Source organism: Procambarus clarkii, chromosome 56 (genome assembly GCF_040958095.1).
Source record: "Procambarus clarkii isolate CNS0578487 chromosome 56, FALCON_Pclarkii_2.0, whole genome shotgun sequence".
NCBI classification, from domain to species: domain Eukaryota; kingdom Metazoa; phylum Arthropoda; class Malacostraca; order Decapoda; family Cambaridae; genus Procambarus; species Procambarus clarkii.
The window spans coordinates 10,938,788-10,955,920 of record NC_091205.1 but is presented as its reverse complement, the minus strand read 5'-3'; the positions used below and the strand labels follow the sequence as shown (position 1 = coordinate 10,955,920).

Below are 17,133 nucleotides of genomic sequence, written 5' to 3'. Positions count from 1 at the left end.
GAGTGATCATCAATGACTACCATCAAGTACTCTCCAGTTGGTAGCGGTCCGCAGAAGTCCATCGATACTTCCGTCCATGGTGCAGCAGGTAGTGGTGAAGGTTGTAGAGGTGTTGGTCTTGAAGTATCCACTGCAGCTTGGCAAGGGACACAGGCATCATGCATATCCTTTGCTTGACGATCAATACCAGGAAACCACACCTTTTCTCGTAGCAGCTGTTTGGTCCTAACAAGACCTTGGTGTCCTTGATGTGCAAGCTTCAGAGCACGTTGCTGGAGAACAGCTGGAATCACGATACGAGTACCTCGCAGCACAGTGTCGCATTGTTGCGTAACACTTAATTCTGTCTGGATGCGTTCAAGTGCTTTGAATGCATCTTGGTCAACTCCTGAGGGTGGGATGCGTGGAAACTTTTTCTTAGTCAATGCATCCACTGTTGCTTGCAGAGTTGGGTCCTCTAGGGTTGCAGTACGGATTTCATCAAGAGTAAGAGCCTTAGGGACTGCATCACAGGTTACAGAGTGTACATATTCCTCGGCAACTTGCTGATGCTTGGTGATGGTGAAACTGTTTGCAGGATGTCGACTGATGTAATCAGCGGGATTGCCTGCACCCGGCTTGTATTTCACCGTAAAGTTGTATGGTTGCAGACGAAGAGCCCATCTCTCAATGCGAGCTGGTGGTTTGGACTTTGGATTATTGAAGATGGTCTCCAACGGTTTGTGGTCAGTGACCATCGTGGTGAAGGGCGCACCAAGCAGATACACATTGAAGTGTTCACAGCCCCATACAAGAGCAAGAGCTTCCTTCTCTGTCTGACTGTATCGTTGCTCAACATCTGTGAGAGAACGGCTGGCGTAGGCAATTACTACTCTGGAATCTGGTTGACCAGGTTTGTGTTGGGCTAACACAGCACCTAATCCAACAGGACTAGCATCCACCGTTAACTCAGTGTCCATTGATGGATCAAAGTATGCAGCAGTCGCATTCTCTACTAGTGCATCTTTCACAGCATCAAATGCATTTTGCTCGATATCGCTCCAGTACCATGATGCATTTTTCTTCAGGAGCTCACGTAGAGGCTTCGTAATGGTAGCAAAATCTGGAATGAAGCGAGAACAGTAGTTTGCCATTCCCAGAAAACTATGTACTTCAGTGGACGTTGAAGGAGGTGCAGCATTCTTGATATCTGCAACTTTCTTAGGATCTGGAGACAGACCTTTGTCACTAAGTACATGTCCAAAGAATTCAATTTTATGTTGATTGAACTCACACTTTGCTCGGCTTACCGTCAAATTCTTTTCTCGTAAGCGTTGCAATGTTGCACGAAGAGCTTTGTCGTGTTCAGCTTGGGTACGGCCATAAACAATGATGTCATCAGACATGTTGTCAGCATTAGGTATATCTTGCAATACCTGGCTGATGATGTGCTGGAATACCTCGGCAGCACTGTTAATACCAAAACTCAGGCGCTTGTACCTATACAGACCTCGATGTGTCGTAAACGTTGTGATGAAGCGACTCTCATCATCAAGTTCAAGCTGATGATAGCCCTTGTTTAAATCTAACTTGCTGAATACAGTTGCACCATTCAAGCGGTAGATCATATCATCTACAGTGGGTGTAGGATGGCGTTCACGCATTATTGCCTTGTTGGGAACACGCATGTCCACACAAATGCGTATCTCATCTGGATTCTTCGGCTTTGGTGGAGTGACAATTGGGCTTACCCATGGTGTTGGGCCTGTTACTGGTTCAATGATATCTAGTTCCATCAGCCTATCCAGTTCGGCATCGACTTTCTTGCGAGTATGGAATGGTTGTCGGCGATGTGGTTGGGCAACTGGAATTACATCTGGGTTGATATGCAGATGTACTTTGCTATCAGTATAACAACCTATGGATTTAAATCGATCAGAAAATTCAGCAACAATACCATCAAAATTGTTTGCAGATTCCACTGCTACAGCATTAGAAAGCTGAAGTAGCCCCAATTTGGTTGAAGTCTTGTAACTGAGTAAGGACTCCTTTGCATTCCTAACAACATGGAATGTAGTAATGAGCATTGCATTCTTTGACTTAATCTCTGCAGTGAAAGTTCCAATCACTGGCAAGGATACCTTTGAAGCATAGGCAGTGGCTTTGCCATTATAGTTCTCAAGCTTTGGGAACTGTTTTTTTAAATTTTTCATAGTGGCACTCAGCAATGGTGTCAATGTTTGATCCAGTGTCAATGAGAACCTTGAGACAAATACCAGCAATGTATACACATGTCTCTGGGTTGTTTGGAAGATCATTCCATTCTGTGATTGCTTGTACTCCATAAGTATAATCACATTCACTGTCATCTGAGACTGGTTGTAATGAAATGTTGTCTTGTACATTATTAACATTCTGGATATGAGGTGCAATATTGTGTTTACCACCTCGACCCCTATGTCCTGATCCTCGTACAGTGCTTTTATTCATTGACTGTGGTTTCTTTAGTGCAGAACGACACATAGCACCAAAATGACCTAGTTTTCCACACTCATAGCACTTCTTACCTTGAGCAGGACAAACATTATCTTGGTGTGGGTAGTCTCCTCCACAATTGTAACATTTATTGTTGACACCCTCTGATGTGGGTCGTTGTGACTGCTTGAGCCTTGTTCCTTGACCCCAGTTGTGACGTGGTTCTCGGCTAAATTTACTGTTAGGTTTGGCATATCTTCTTTGATTACGATGTCCTCCCTGAACCTTACATACCTCATCACTGTTAGTAACAGTGGCAGAACCGTTATTAGCACTGCACTCCATGACACGAGCATCACGTGCAGCATCTTCCATTCGACGAGCAATATCCAGTATCTTGGTAAGAGAACTTTCATCATCAACAAGTTCTAGAGCTCTTCGACGGAGACGTGTAGATGTGCATGTTTCAATTATTTGCTGTTTGATTTCTTTGTCAACATCAGCAAACTCACAATGGGCTGCTAAACCCTGCAGACGTGTGTGGTATTGATCCACAGTTTCATTAGAGAGTTGTTTTGCTCTCCTGAAATGCATAATTTCCATAGCAGTATTTTGCCTTGGTTTGAAATGCTCTGTTAGTTTGGCTTTGGCAGTGTCATAATCTTTGGCACCACCAGTGTCTTTCAGTGTGTCAAAGATGTCACAAACTCTATCACCTGCATAATGAAGTAGAAAGGCACGCTTTCTTTCAGCACTTTTGATGTCAGAAACTATCAACAAATTTTCAAACTTTTTAAGCCATTTGACCCACCTCTGTGACAGGTTTGTCTGGTCACAGTCAGGATCAAATGCAGGAAACTGAGGTATATTTGCCATTTTTACTGAATAAATGTAACTTATCACTTAAATGTTCCTCAGAATATTAAACACTTACTGCACTGTATATGTTAGTCAAGAATTCACTGTAATTACTTTAATTTTGCAAAGCACACAAGCATTTTAATGCAAAAGTTCACAACAGAGCACAATATAGCAGCAACTGACTTCTTACCTAGCCCTTGTGTACATGTGTTGTTCCTACTCACAGCAGCAGCACAGCAGTTGGCACAGCAGTTGGTACAGCAGCAGTTAGTACAGCAGTTGGTGCAGCAGTTGGTGCAGCAGTTGGTACAGCAGTTGGTACAGCAGTCAGTTCAGTGTGATGAATTTTGTAGCACGAAGCGTCGTTTCGTAACCAAAACATCAGGTTTTGTACACATCAAAGCGTCGTTTCGTACACAACGTCGGCAGATTCCTCAGTACAGTTTCTTCAGCACAGCTTGGGTAGCACATAGCATCGGTTAGCACACAGCATCGGTTAGCACACAGCATCGTTTAGCACACAGCATTGGTTAGCACACAGCATCGGTTAGCATACAGCATCGGGTATGGCGCTCACAGCTTCTCTTCCTCCTCCAGGCAGCATGCTTCTCTCTTGTGTTTGAAACTGAACAAATGCCTGCGTTCACAGTTCATCCTCGTCGCCAATGTGGTGTTTGTGTGTTACTGAGGAAGTCTTGGTTGTAGGGTTGATGTAAAGTCATGACTTGGTTACTGACTTTAATACTTAATATGATTACATGACTAGTAGCCACCAAGCTTGGCGGGCGTCCTGTACGCTCTCCTGTTTACCTCCTCTCTCTCTGGCGTCTCAGCCGCCGCACATAGAAAACGGATGGTACCATTTTCTGTGAACATGACAATATTCAATCTCAACTTTATTCTTTTGGCCTTCGTGGTCATCTCCCTCTCTTTCTTCGCAGCTTTCTCTCTCGTCGTTCCTTTTGGGTGAGGCTTGGTACCGCTCTCTCTGCCTCTTTTCCGCAATACGAAGGTGTGCCCCAGGGTAGTGTTCTGAGCGCTACACTTTTTCCTGGTTGCCCTCAATGGTCTTCTTTCCTCTCTTCCTTCAGGCATCTTTTCCGCTCTCTATGTCGACGATCTTACCCTTTGCTGTCAGGGTGATGATTCGCCTCTCCTTCAACGCCGGCTTCAACTTACAATTGATGCCGTGTCGTCTTGGGCCATCAGTCATGGCTTCAGGTTCTCTATGTCTAAGACTTGTGCAATGACTTTTACTCGGAAGCGTGTCTTTCCTCGTCCTTCTTTGTCACTTTATGGTCACCCCATTGTGTACAAGAATTCCGCTAAGCTTTCGGGGTCGATTTTTGACACTCGTTTGTCTTGGTCGCCCCATATATCTTATCTCAGTGTTGAATGCTCTAAGGCCCTTACCCTCTTTAGGGTATTGTCCCATACTTCTTGGGGAGCAGATAGGCGCACTCTACTCGCTTTACATTCCTCTCTCGTCCTGTCTGAGCTCGATTATTGTTGTCCTGCTTACTTGTCTGCTTCTTCTTCTACTCTTCTCCATCTTGATGCTTTGCACCATACTGGGTTGCGCCTCACTTCTGGTGCCTTTCGTTTGACTCCTGTCCTCAGCTTGTATGTTGACACTGGCTTCATATCTTTCCAGGACCGCCGTGATCGCTACTGTCTTCGCTATCTTGTGCGGTCCTTGCAACATCCTTCCTCTCGCCTCTGTCATGCTTTAACTTTTGCCCCTCCTGCGGTTCCTGTTCCTCTTCACCACCTCCCTCTTTCTGTTCGGTTATCGCACTTACAGGATTCTCTTTCAGTTCGTATTTCTAATATTTCTCCTCGTGTTGTTCCTTCTTTGCCCCCGTGGAGAGTCCCCCTTCTGCAGTTTTGTACATCCTTAACCCGCAACACTAAAGCTTTTACCCCCACTTACGGTTCTAAAACGCCTTTTCCTTGAGCACTTTTTTTCTCACTCCAGATCTGTTTCCATCTTCACCGATGGGTCTAAGTCTGTGGACGGTTCCGTCTCCGGCTTTCTCGTTGTCAATCTTCCTTTGTAGTTGTTGTTGACTCTCGTAGTGCCTTCATGGCTCTCGGGTCCTTTAATCCGGTTCATCCAGTGGTTGTTAAGATCCAGCATTGGCTGTTTCTTATTCACAGTAAATTTAAGTCAGTTGAGTTTTGTTGGGTTTCAGCCATATTGGTGTCTCTTTAAATGAGCATGCGATGCTGCCGGCAGGGAAGCTGTCCGCTCTTGTTTCGTCTCTCATAAAGGTATTTCTTATTCAGATTTTACCTGGTTATCCATTCCTCCATCCTTACCCGTTGGCAGGCTTGTTGGTCATCTGTTACTGGAAACAAACTGCATACTGTTAAGAGTTGTGTGTCCTCATGGCCGTTCTCCTACTACCGCACCTGGCAATGGGAAACGGCTCTGGCGATGTTGTGTATTAGCCATACTCGCTTAACTCATGGTCACTTGATGGAGCGCCACCCTGCTCCTTATTGTCCAAATTGCATTGTCCCTCTTACAATCGTGCATATCCTTGTTCAATGTCCTGACTTCCGGGACGAGCGTATGTCTTGTTTTCCGACCGTCCCCCACGGTCGCTTGTCCCTCGATAGTATTCTTGGTGACTCAGATACTTTTGATATCGTTCGCCTTATGCATTTCTGTTCTCATATTGATGTCCTTGGTGATATTTAGCGCCCTCTGATTATCCCGCACATTTGAGAGTGATACATAACCTTCCTGATTTCGTGCCTTCTTTTGATAATTACTTACTTACTTCCAGGACGACCGTGTCTTGCTTTCCGACCGTCCCTCGCGGTCACTTGTCCCTCGATAGACTTCTTGGTGAATCGGATACTTTTGATATCGTTTGCCTTATGCGTTTCTGTTCTCGTATTGGCATTCTTGGTGATATTTAGCGCCCTCTGATTATTTAGCACTTTGATGGTGCTACATAACCTTCCCGGTTTGGTGGTTTCTTTTGATAATTACCTTACCTTAGCACCAGTGTAAGAGAATGAACGATGTAGTAGGACTCCCCTGTTGAAAAGGGGGAGCAAAGCTGTGGGACGACGCACCCTTCCTGCACTGGCCCGCGCTCGGCTTCCCTGGTAGGTGGTATCCCTTGGTTCCAGGTCCCAATCCTCTGAAATTGATTGCTGCATGGATGACGACACGACTTCTCTTACCCAGGTTGATGGGGTGGGCGACCAGGCCCCTGAGTTGGACCCTCCTGGAAGACCAGGGTCTGTATCCCCTACTACAGGGCCCGGTTTAGGCCCAGACCGGACTCCTCCTCCCTGCTCCCCCTCCCTCTGTGGTTGGGTCGAGCCCCAAGTCTGCTGTTTTGGCCGCCTCGTCCCCTTGCACGGCTCCATCTCTTATTGTGACTACAGCACCTTATGACCCATCTCTCTCTAAAGGTTCTTATCGCCGTCCCCACCACGGCCACTCTTGTATGCTCTCTTCCCAAACTAATTCATACCATGCTTTGTTTGGTCCTGCTACGTGGACTAAGTATCTTGACCTCCATCCTTTAAATTCAATTCCTCCTGACGATTTTTCCCTTCTTAGGCATCTTGTAGATTCAGTTGATGCCTCTGTTATCTTCAACCTGGTACCTCGTCTTGGTATCCGTGTCGTTGCTGCTCCTTCTCATGATGCAGCCACCCGTTTGGCCACCTTATCTTGCATAGGCGAGACCCCTGTTCGGGTCTCCAAGAACGCTCGGTTAAATGCCAGTGTTGGCACTGTTCTCTTCCCGCTCCATGTTGCAACCGGTGTTAGAAATCTAAAAGACTGCCACGAGGATATCAAGCATATCCTCGAGGCCCAGGGTCATTCTGTCCTTCAGGTGGATACGTTTACTCGTCCCCCTCGTGGTCGTCGCCGTCTGCCCCTTCGGGTTCTGAAGATTACCTTTGATGGTAGGACCCTTCCGACCTTTGTCATTCTTGCTGCTGCCAGATGCTCCGTTCAGGAGTATATTCCATCTCCTCGGCTCTGCAATAAGTGCTGGAGGTTTGGGCATGGTGCCCTCAAATGCTCTAGTCCTGTCTCCCTCTGCCCCGTGTGTGGGGGCGAGGGTCACTCTAGGTTGGAGTGCACTTCTCCCCAGGCCCGCAGCCTCAATTGTGGTGAGGCCCACCCTAACTTCTCCTGCACGAGTATACGTTACAAACTTGAGGCAGCCGTCCTCAACTTGAAGCACCGGGACCGTTTGTCTTTTCCTGAAGCTAGGGGCCAAGTTCATAGTCTCCCCTCCTTTTGCTGGCGTCTTTTATGCTCGCGTAGTGCACTCTTCCTCTCCTCGTCCTTTCCACCTTCCTCAGTCTCACAACCATTTCCAAGCCTTAGACTCGGACACGCCCACCACCTCCTTCCCTGTTTCTTTCCGTTCTGTCCCAGAGGGTCCCCCTCCAGGTTCTCTGTCTAGGGTTCTTCTTTCTACCCAGTCTGTTATGTCTCCTGTGTCTTCTTTCTCCTCTCCCTCTGGTTCTCCTTCCCATCATTCCCTTCTGTCTCTTGGCTCTCCTTCGCGCCTGACTGTGCGGTGCGATGTCCATCACTCTCCTGGTGGTCATGTTCGCTCTCATTCTTCTTCTCCTATTGAGATGCTGGAGTCTGTTGTCCAGTACATTGCTGCTGGGACACCTGTCTACTTGAGTCAGAAGCGGAAACCTGGCTCCTCTCCTTCCTCCTCCCCGGTAGGTAAGAAGACTTCGCTTTCTTCTTCGCCCCTTATCATTGATTCTATCGTTCTTTCCCATCCCGCTTCGGTGGTAGAGCCCCCTGTTCCGACTGTGGAGGTTTCTTTGGCCCCCGGTTCCATCTCGGCTACTGCCCTTGCTGAGGTGCGTCCTCCTCTTTCTGCCCCTCCTCCTGCTCTCCTTGCCCGCTCTTCTCGGTTGTCTCCTCCTCCTCAGGACCCTGCTCGTCCACCTCAAGTCTGTCCTCCCTCTAATTTCCCTCCTTCTTTACTCAGTTTACCCATGCCCTTAACCCTGACTTGGCTGACCCTGATCCTGACCCTGTGCTTCTTTAACGTGCTGTGTTCCTTTTTCACCTTTCCTCTTTGTTCTCTGTTGCTATCCTTTCTCTTTTTGTCGATGTCTATTCTTCAGTGGAACTTCCGTGGATATTTTGCCAATTTCCTTGAACTACAACTTCTAATTTCACAGTTTTCGCCCCCTTGTGTCTGTCTCCAGGAGCCGTTGCTTGGTGCTCTTCTTGGTCGTTTACGTGGCTTCTCATTTCTTCCCCCCCCCCCCCCCAGCAGCTGTTGCTGGGGCCCATTACTCTATATTCGTACCTAATGTGCTCTATATTCATAGGTCTCTATTCGTACTGTTTTTGCTGCGAAGACCTCCGTTGTTGCCGTCCTTTTTGACCTGGAAAAGGCTTACGACACTACCTGGCGGTATCACATTCTGTCCAAACTTCATTCTTTTGGCCATCGTGGGAATCTCCCTCTCTTCTTCCAAAGTTTCCTCTCTCGTTGTTCCTTTCGTGTGAGGCTTGGTACCACTCTCTCTGCCCCTTTTAGGCAGTATGAGGGTAGTGTTCTGAGCACTACTCTTTTTCTAGTTCCCCTCAACGGTCTTCTTTCCTCTCTTCCTTCTGGCGTCTTCTCCGCTCTCTATGTTGATGATCTTACCCTTTGCTGTCAGGGTAATGATTTGCCTCTCCTTCAACGGCGGCATCAACTTACGATTGATGCCATGCCGTCTTGGGCCACCGATCATGGCTTCAAGTTCTCTGCGTCTAAGACTTGTGCTATGACTTTTACTCGGAAGCATGTTGTTCTTTGTCCCTCTTTGTAGCTTTATGGTCATCCCCTTGTGTACAGGGATTCAGCTAAGCTTTTGGGGTTATTCTTTGACACTCGTTTGTCTTGGTTGCCCCATATCTCTTACCTTCGAGTTGAATGATCTAAGGCCCTTAACCTACATAAGGTTTTGACCCATACTTCTTCATGAGAAGATAGGCGCACGCTCTTCTATTTGCTCTCCTCTCTCGTCCTGTCTAAACTCGATTATGGTTGCCCTGCATACTCTTCTGCTTTTCCTTCTACTCTTCTCCGTCTTGATGCTTTGCACCATAATGGGTTGCGCCTCAGTTCTGGTGCCTTTCATTCGACTCCCGCCCTCAGCTTGTATGTTGACACTGGCTTCCTCTCTCTCCAGGACCGCTGTGATCGCTACTGTCTTCACTATCTTGCATAGTCCTAACATCATTCTTCCTCTCGCCTCTGTCGTGCTTTATCTTTTACCCCTCCTGTGGTTCCTGTTTCTCTTCATCACTTCCCTCTTTCTGTACGACTACAGGATTCTCTTTCCGTTTGTATTTCTAATGTTTCTCCTCATATTGTTTCTTCCTTGCCCTCGTGGAGAGTCCCCCCTTCGAAATTTTTGTACATGTTTGACCCACATCACCAAAGCTTTTACCCCTCCCACGGTTCTGAAATGCCTTTTCCTTGAGCACTTTTCTTCGCACTCCCACTCTGTTTCCCTCTTCATCGATGGGTCCAAGTCTACGAACGGTGTGGGCAACTCTGTTGTTTTTCCTGATTGCACTTATATGTGTCGCCTCCCTTCGGAGGCTAGCGTTTTCACAGCAGAACTTTATGCTATTCTCTATGCTCTCCGTCTTTTGCTTTCTCATTGTCAATCGTCCTTTGTAGTTGTAGTTGACTCTCGTAGTGCCCTCAGGGCTCTAGGGTCCTTTAATCCTGTCCATCCGGTGGTCATCGAGATTCAACTTTGGGTGTTTCTTATTTCTAGTAAATTTAAATCAGTAGAGTTTTGCTGGGTTCCCAGCCATATTGGTGTTTCCTTAAATGAGCGTGCGGATGCTGCTGCTAGAGAAGCTATCCGTTTTTGTCCCATCTCCCGTTAAGGTATTCCTTATTCCGACATTAATCCTGTTATTCTTTCCTCCATCCTTGCCCGTTGGCAGGGTTGTTGGTCCTCTGTAGTTGGTAACAAGCTGCGTACTCTCAAACGTAGTGTGTCCTCGTGGCCTTCCTCCTGCAGCCGGTTACGGCGGTGGGAAACGGCTCTAGCAAGGTTGCGGATTGGCCATACTCCCTTAACTTACAGTCACTTAATGGAGTGCCGCCCTGCTCCTTATTGTCCAAATTGCATTGTCACTCTTACAGTTGTGTATATCCTTGTTGAATGTCCTGACTTCCAGGACGAGCGTGTGTCTTGCTTTCCGACCGTCCCTCGCGGTCACTTGTCCCTCGATAGAATTCTAGGTGAATCAGATACTTTTGATATCGTTCACCTTATGCGTTTTTGTTCTCGTATTGGCTTTCTTGGCGATATTTAACGCCCTCTGATTATTTCGCACTTTGATGTTGCTACATAGCCTTCCCGGTTTGGTGCCTTCTTTTGATAATTACCTTACCTTGTCCCTCGATAGAATTCTTGGTGAATCGGATACTTTTGATATTGTTCGCCTTATGCGTTTCTGTTCTTGTATTGGCATTAATGGTGATATTTAGCACCCTCTGATTATTTCGCACTTTGATGGTGCTACATAGTCTTCCCAGTTTGGTGCCTTCTTTTGATAATTACTTACTTACCGCATAATGTGGTGGAGGTGGGATCCCTCGATTGTTTCAAGCGTGGGATGGACATGTATATGAATGAGATTGGGTGGTTATAAATAGGAACAGCTTTGTATGTAGGAACTGCCTTGTATGGGCCAATAGGCCTTCTGCAGTTACCTTTGTTCTTATGTTCTTATGTTTTATCAAATGTCGCCACAGAGCCAAAGTAGCGGAAGGATGATCCACTGTGATATGGTACGAACAAGCCACTGGGTACTCCCTTTTCAAGCCCGGCAAAAAAATATCCAGAGACATTGCAGTAGCCATACACAGACTCAAACTTGGTTACAAGTGCTTCTTGGAGGTATTGAACCCAATAGTTAGAGTGTCATATCTGTGGAACAGAAGCAGAGGCGCCACTATTGCACTACTTACTGGAATGTGAAGCTACTGAAGCCTTGCACATCAAACTCAACATTTATCCAACGACAGCAGCTGCATTAGATGCACATTCCACCGTGACTACAATGATTAGAAAAGACGTTAAAGAATGGGACTCACTAGTGAGCATTCTGCATCTACATCTGTTACAAGATAATATTATTAAACCAAGACTAAAACCAGTGCACTAAAACAGAAGTGAAAAATAAACCGGGAAAACGGAGGAATCCCCACCTCCATTTAAAACTTTATGTTAATGTTGATTAGGAGAAATGTGGGGTTATGGTCTGTAGTGCTATCGATGATTATCCCTGAAGAAAGCGGAGAGGTTATGTTGGTTTAGATGTAATCAAGAGCCGTGAAAGTACTATCAGAGATTCTAGTAGGTCTAGTGATTAAGGGTATGAGGAAGCAGGAATTCATACAGTTGAGGAAACTAGCAGCAGGAGGGTTATCAGGCTCGCAGAGGTCAACGTTAAAGTCCCCAGAAATAATTAAGTGGTTTTTGTTCAGTCTGTTCTCTAGTATAAGATTTCTAAGGTTAGAGTTAAATTCAGTCACATTAGTGTTAGGAATTCTGTAGACTGCTCTCACAGTCAGAACAGCATCGTTTTCCTTGACTCTGAAACAGGCAAATATATACTCTCCATTAGGGTCTCTAGATTTAATTACTTTTATGCAAGTCAGTTCTTTGTGGTAGTAAAGAGAAGTATCACCACCTCTTTGTATAGGACGAAAGTTGTGAATAGCTGAGTAGTTAGGTATGTTGTAGAGTTGAGTAGTGTTCTCTTTTAACCACGTTTCAGTAAATACAACATAAGAGAATTTGTTGTCAACTGTTTGAATCAGGGCATTAACATCATCAAAGTGTTTGCTTAGAGATCCTACATTCAAGTTAATTATAGAAACATTGTGATTACACGCTAAAACATTTTTTACATCATGTGCTGTATAATACCTGCAATTTTGATCATTAAAGTGATGATTGTCATAGATACTAGATAAAAGGTTAAGGTCTGGGTCTATAATAGTTGCATAAGAGGGCTGTTTTACAGAAAATCCAAAAAAGACAATTATAAAAGAACTAGCTATGAACAAAAAGAATATATGAAACTATACACAAAAATGAGATTGCTTAAAGATTCTTTCAGGTACACTGAAGGTAATAATTTGCACTAATGATCAAAACTGCACAGGCAAAGCCAAGAGGACAATGGAGCAAGGGTGGTTGGCAACCTGGGTTACATGAAAAGTAGAACAAAAATGCTAAAGTAATATAAACTTAATGGTAATTTAAGTAATAAAAACTTAATGGGAACTAAAGAAAAGTAAAAATGAGCTGGAATAATTAATAACAATAGATGACCAATAAAAGTAAAAAATCAATTAGAAATCTATAAAACAAATAGCTTACTAACTATAATATTATAAGTACACTATAGTTGAATACTAAAGTTACACTAAAACACTAAAACAAAATGAGGAAGATTAAATAGAGATACACTCAGGTATACTGGATGATAAAGTTTATACTGAAGGACATAGGCAAAGTCAGTGTACAATGGAACAAAGGAAGTAAAAAAGAAAAAAAGAGAAAATAATAGAGATGGCAATTTTTTAAAATAAAGTTAAAACCTTTTGAAAGGAAAGGCAGTACACATTCGTAGTTAAATGAGATTATTGTTTGAATTCTGGTTATTCAGCGCTCATCCCACAGTCATTCAGGAAAGAATTGAGGTGAGCTTCAGTGGGTTATTAAATAAGTTTTTCCTGTGTCAGTCCTCCTAGTTATAATTTTACCATCTCGCACAAAATAATGTTTAATTACAAGGGATTTTTTGCAGAAACCACGCAGTTTAAGTAAGAGATTTTGTCTGAACCTGGTCAGATATTCATTCACATAAACAGTAGATTTACTAGAGACTGAAGATTCGATAAGGTCTGACTTGCGGGAGCAGCTATCTAGTTTAACTCGAATTTTCCTGTTATGTCACCAAACCAGGTGATTTGATCCCCAATCTATAAGCTGATTTAATGTCACTTGTTTTGATTCAATACCTTATCTTATCCTGCAATACATGGATTACGATGGCAGCACAGTCTTCTTCAGATTCTTGGGGAAAATCACGTGAAGAGATATCGACAGAATCAAGGAGTTTATGTTGGTCCGATTCGTCTTGGGTAATAGTGTGTTGCTGTTGTAGGGTGTTAAGATGGTTTTCAAACTGTTGTGCTTCCTGTTTTCTAGTGGTTCCTGCTGGTTTAAAGTCAGTAACTGTGGACTTGAGAGAGTTTAATTCTAGTTGGAGGAAATCGACTCTGGCAGACAGATCTTGATTAATCTTGAGCATTGCTGAAGCTTCACTTCGCGGGTTAATTATTAAGTCCGATTGCTGAAGGATTACTGACAGTTGGTCTTCATGTTTTTGGTTAATAACATGAGCCATGGGTTATCAGCAAAACGCTTGAAATCGGAACAAGGGGCAGCAGCTCGTTTAAGTTGATCCATACGGCTGCATAATTGTTGCATGGCCCGTGACGATCTCGACGCACCAGCCAGCTGAGATGGTTTGTTATTGTTGACAAGGGGAGAATCAACATAACATTTATTATGTTATGTGGTAATTGGTTTCACAAATCAACAACCCTGTTACCGAACCAGTATTTACCCATATCTTTCGTAAATCAAAACATATCCAATTTATAACCCATTGTTTCGTGTTCTGTCTTGTTTTGATAATTTTAATAACCTATTAATATCCCCTTTGTTATGTCCATTCATCCACTTGTACACCTCTATCATGTCACCCCTATTTCTTCGCCTTTTCAGATTATGTAATTTAAGTTTTGTAAATTTTTCTTCATATGACAGGTTTCTAAATTGCTGGATTAACTTCGTCATCCTACACTGGATGCGTTCTTGTGAATTTCTATCTATTCTATAGTATGGTGATAAAAACTGAACTGCATAATCTAAATGGGGCCTTACAAGAGCAAGATATAGCTGAAGTACACTACCAGGTGTCTTGTTACTAAAGCTTCGATAAATAAATCCCAGTGTCCTATTTGTCTTATTACGAACATTTATGCATTGATTTTTTGGTTTTAAATTCTTACTAGTCATAACTCCCAGATTCTTTCCACAGTCCAACAATCTCAACACTATCTTGCTCGTATCTTGTAGCTCTATTATCATTACCTAGCCTCAAAACCTTTCATTTGTCAGCATTAAACTGTATCTGCCAAACTTTTTACCATTTCAAAACCCTTTTTTGATCGCCTTGAAGTGATAGTGAATTTTTTCCGTGTTTATTACCCTCCCGATTTTTGTTTCAACGGCAAATTGGCAAATGCTGCTGCTCAAACCTGAATCTAAATCCTTTATATGTGTTTTATGAATAACAAAGGTCCCAGGAAAGAGCCTTGAGGCACTCCACTTAAAATATTTTCCGACTCTGATTTAACCCCATTTATATTAACTCTTTATTTCCTATAGTACAGCCATGCCCTTATCCCTTATCCAATATAGAACCCCCAATACCGTGAGCCTCTATCTTTTTAATCAGCCTTTCATGTGGCATTGAATCAGAAGCTTTGCTAAAGTCAAGGTACACAACATCACAAACCTTACCACTATCAACTGCCTCAACTATGATAGAATAAAATTATAGTAAATTTGTTAAGCATGAACGGCGATTTGTAAAACCATTTTGCGACTCATTTATTAATTTATGTTTTTCAAGATCAAGACGAATTGTATTTGCAATTATCGATTCAAGTAACTTTCCCACAATAGACGTTAGGCTAATTGGCAAATAGTCTGGCGCCAGTGATCTATCTCCTTTCTTAAAAATTGGTACCACATTAGCAACCTTCAATGACTCTAGCACTCTACCTGACTCTAATGAATTATTAAATATGGCAGACAATGGCTCGCAAAGCTCCTCTTTACATTCTTTAAGCACCCTGGCAAACACTTCGTCTGGCCCTGGGGATTTGATTGGCTTTAATTTCACTATTTATTTAATAACATCTTCCCAGGTAACTGCTAAGCTAGTCAACTTATCCTCTTCCCCACCCACATAGACTTGTTTGGCTGAAGGCATAATGTTCCTCTTTAGTAACTACAGAGATAAAATATTTATTAAAAAATACTATTCATCTCGTCGTTATTATCCGTTATCTGTCCTTTTTCAACTTTTAATGAACCTATCCTTTCCCTAATTTTTGTTTGATATAACTGAAAAAAACTTTTAGGATTTGTCTATGCTTGCCCTGCTATGCGAACTTCATAGTTTCTTTTTGACCTCCTTTTCTCTTTTTTTAAATTTTTTAACCAGTTGGACGAATTCTTGTTCTAAACTGACTTCCTCATTCCTAATCATTTTATACCAAGCTCTCTTTCTACCTATAAGGTTCTTCAGATCCTTTGTTATCCTTTCAGATCATTATTATTCGATTTATTAAATTCGTATGGGTATAATGTGTTCCTGTGCTTTGCTTAAAATGTTTTTAAATAAGTTATATTTTGAATCCACGTTGAAATTCCCATTTACATCACCCATCGTTGAGTTCATGTCTCGCTCAAAGACCGGCCCACCCCACATGCACAGGACTTTCCAATCTATTTAATTTCCAATTTATATAAATAGGAGCTACCTCGTATGGGCCAAATAGGCCTTCTCCAGTTCCCATCATTCTTATGTTTCTATGTTTATATAATATGTGTGCATTGGCGTGCATTAAAACTATTCGTTCCTTGTATAAAATGTATTACATATTATCTACAGTATTAAATTAATTCAGTTTGGTGTACTAAATATACTTTGTTTTGTGTTATAAATATAGTTGTTTGTGTAATGAAGGTGGTTGTGCTTCAGGTGAGGATCGAGTGGTGTGTCACCAGAACTCGTGTATAATGGGTGAGCTGTGCGACAATGGGACGACCAACTGCAGGCCGGAGCTGGACTGTGTGTGTGAGAACCCTAACAACTACACTTGGATTGTCCTCATCATGCTCTCATGCTACCTCATCATCGGCAACGTCATGCTACTTAATCTGCTCATTGCGATCTTCATGTGAGTTGTGAGACCTTTAGTCTTTATTTCATATCCTTCTACCTCATCACAGGTTGGCGTCATGCTGATCAACCTACTCATTACTATCTTCATATGAGTTTTTTAGGTTCATAATCTTAATCTGATTATCTAAGGCTCCAGATCTTAATCTGCAGAAACTGCCATAGTAAATGGTGAATGAGACGTGCACAGTCCCCACGTGAAGAATGGCCAGCGCAGGTCACATGAACGTGGCCGGCCTCGCTGGATGTTTTGATCAACAAAATAAACAGCAAACCGTAATTATTTGCAAGTTTTGAAGGGTCGGAAATGTTTTAGAAGGTGCTGACTGTAATTAGGAACGATATTCAAACAAGGAGTAATGAAGGGGACTGGCGCAAATGTGCAAACTGACTGTAGAGCAAGACAAAATTGTGAAAGGTAGAAATGTTGTGATAGGAAGAAAGTGATATGCTACAGTCTACGCTTCTCTACTCTGAACTATGATGCTTGAAATGAACATTATCAGGGGAGTGGTGGGGGAGGAAGGTAAGGGAGGATAAGCACTACATATGTAGCAGATCAATACAGTATTTACAATGATGTCGACATCTTGAGAAGGTGACGTTGTAGCCTCTTGTTGGGAAGACACCCAAGAGGATGTCTTCCCTCAAGATTTACTAACAGTTCAATATGTTAGAGTAACAGACGACCTACAGTCTTACACCAAGACTTGAGTGTTTAAGACAGC

General features: G+C 43.3%; 1 protein-coding gene across 1 annotated transcript in view; it reads left to right on the top strand.

Annotated features, from left to right (window-relative positions):
- Positions 1 to 16,407, top strand: part of LOC123770920 (transient receptor potential cation channel subfamily M member-like 2) — a 317,900-nt gene extending 301,493 nt beyond the window's left edge. Inside the window, exon 19 of the mRNA XM_069306032.1 lies at positions 16,205 to 16,407. Coding sequence (XP_069162133.1) covers positions 16,205 to 16,407 — 203 coding nt within the window. The remainder of the gene's footprint in view (positions 1 to 16,204) is intronic.
- Positions 16,408 to 17,133: the final 726 nt, after the last annotated feature.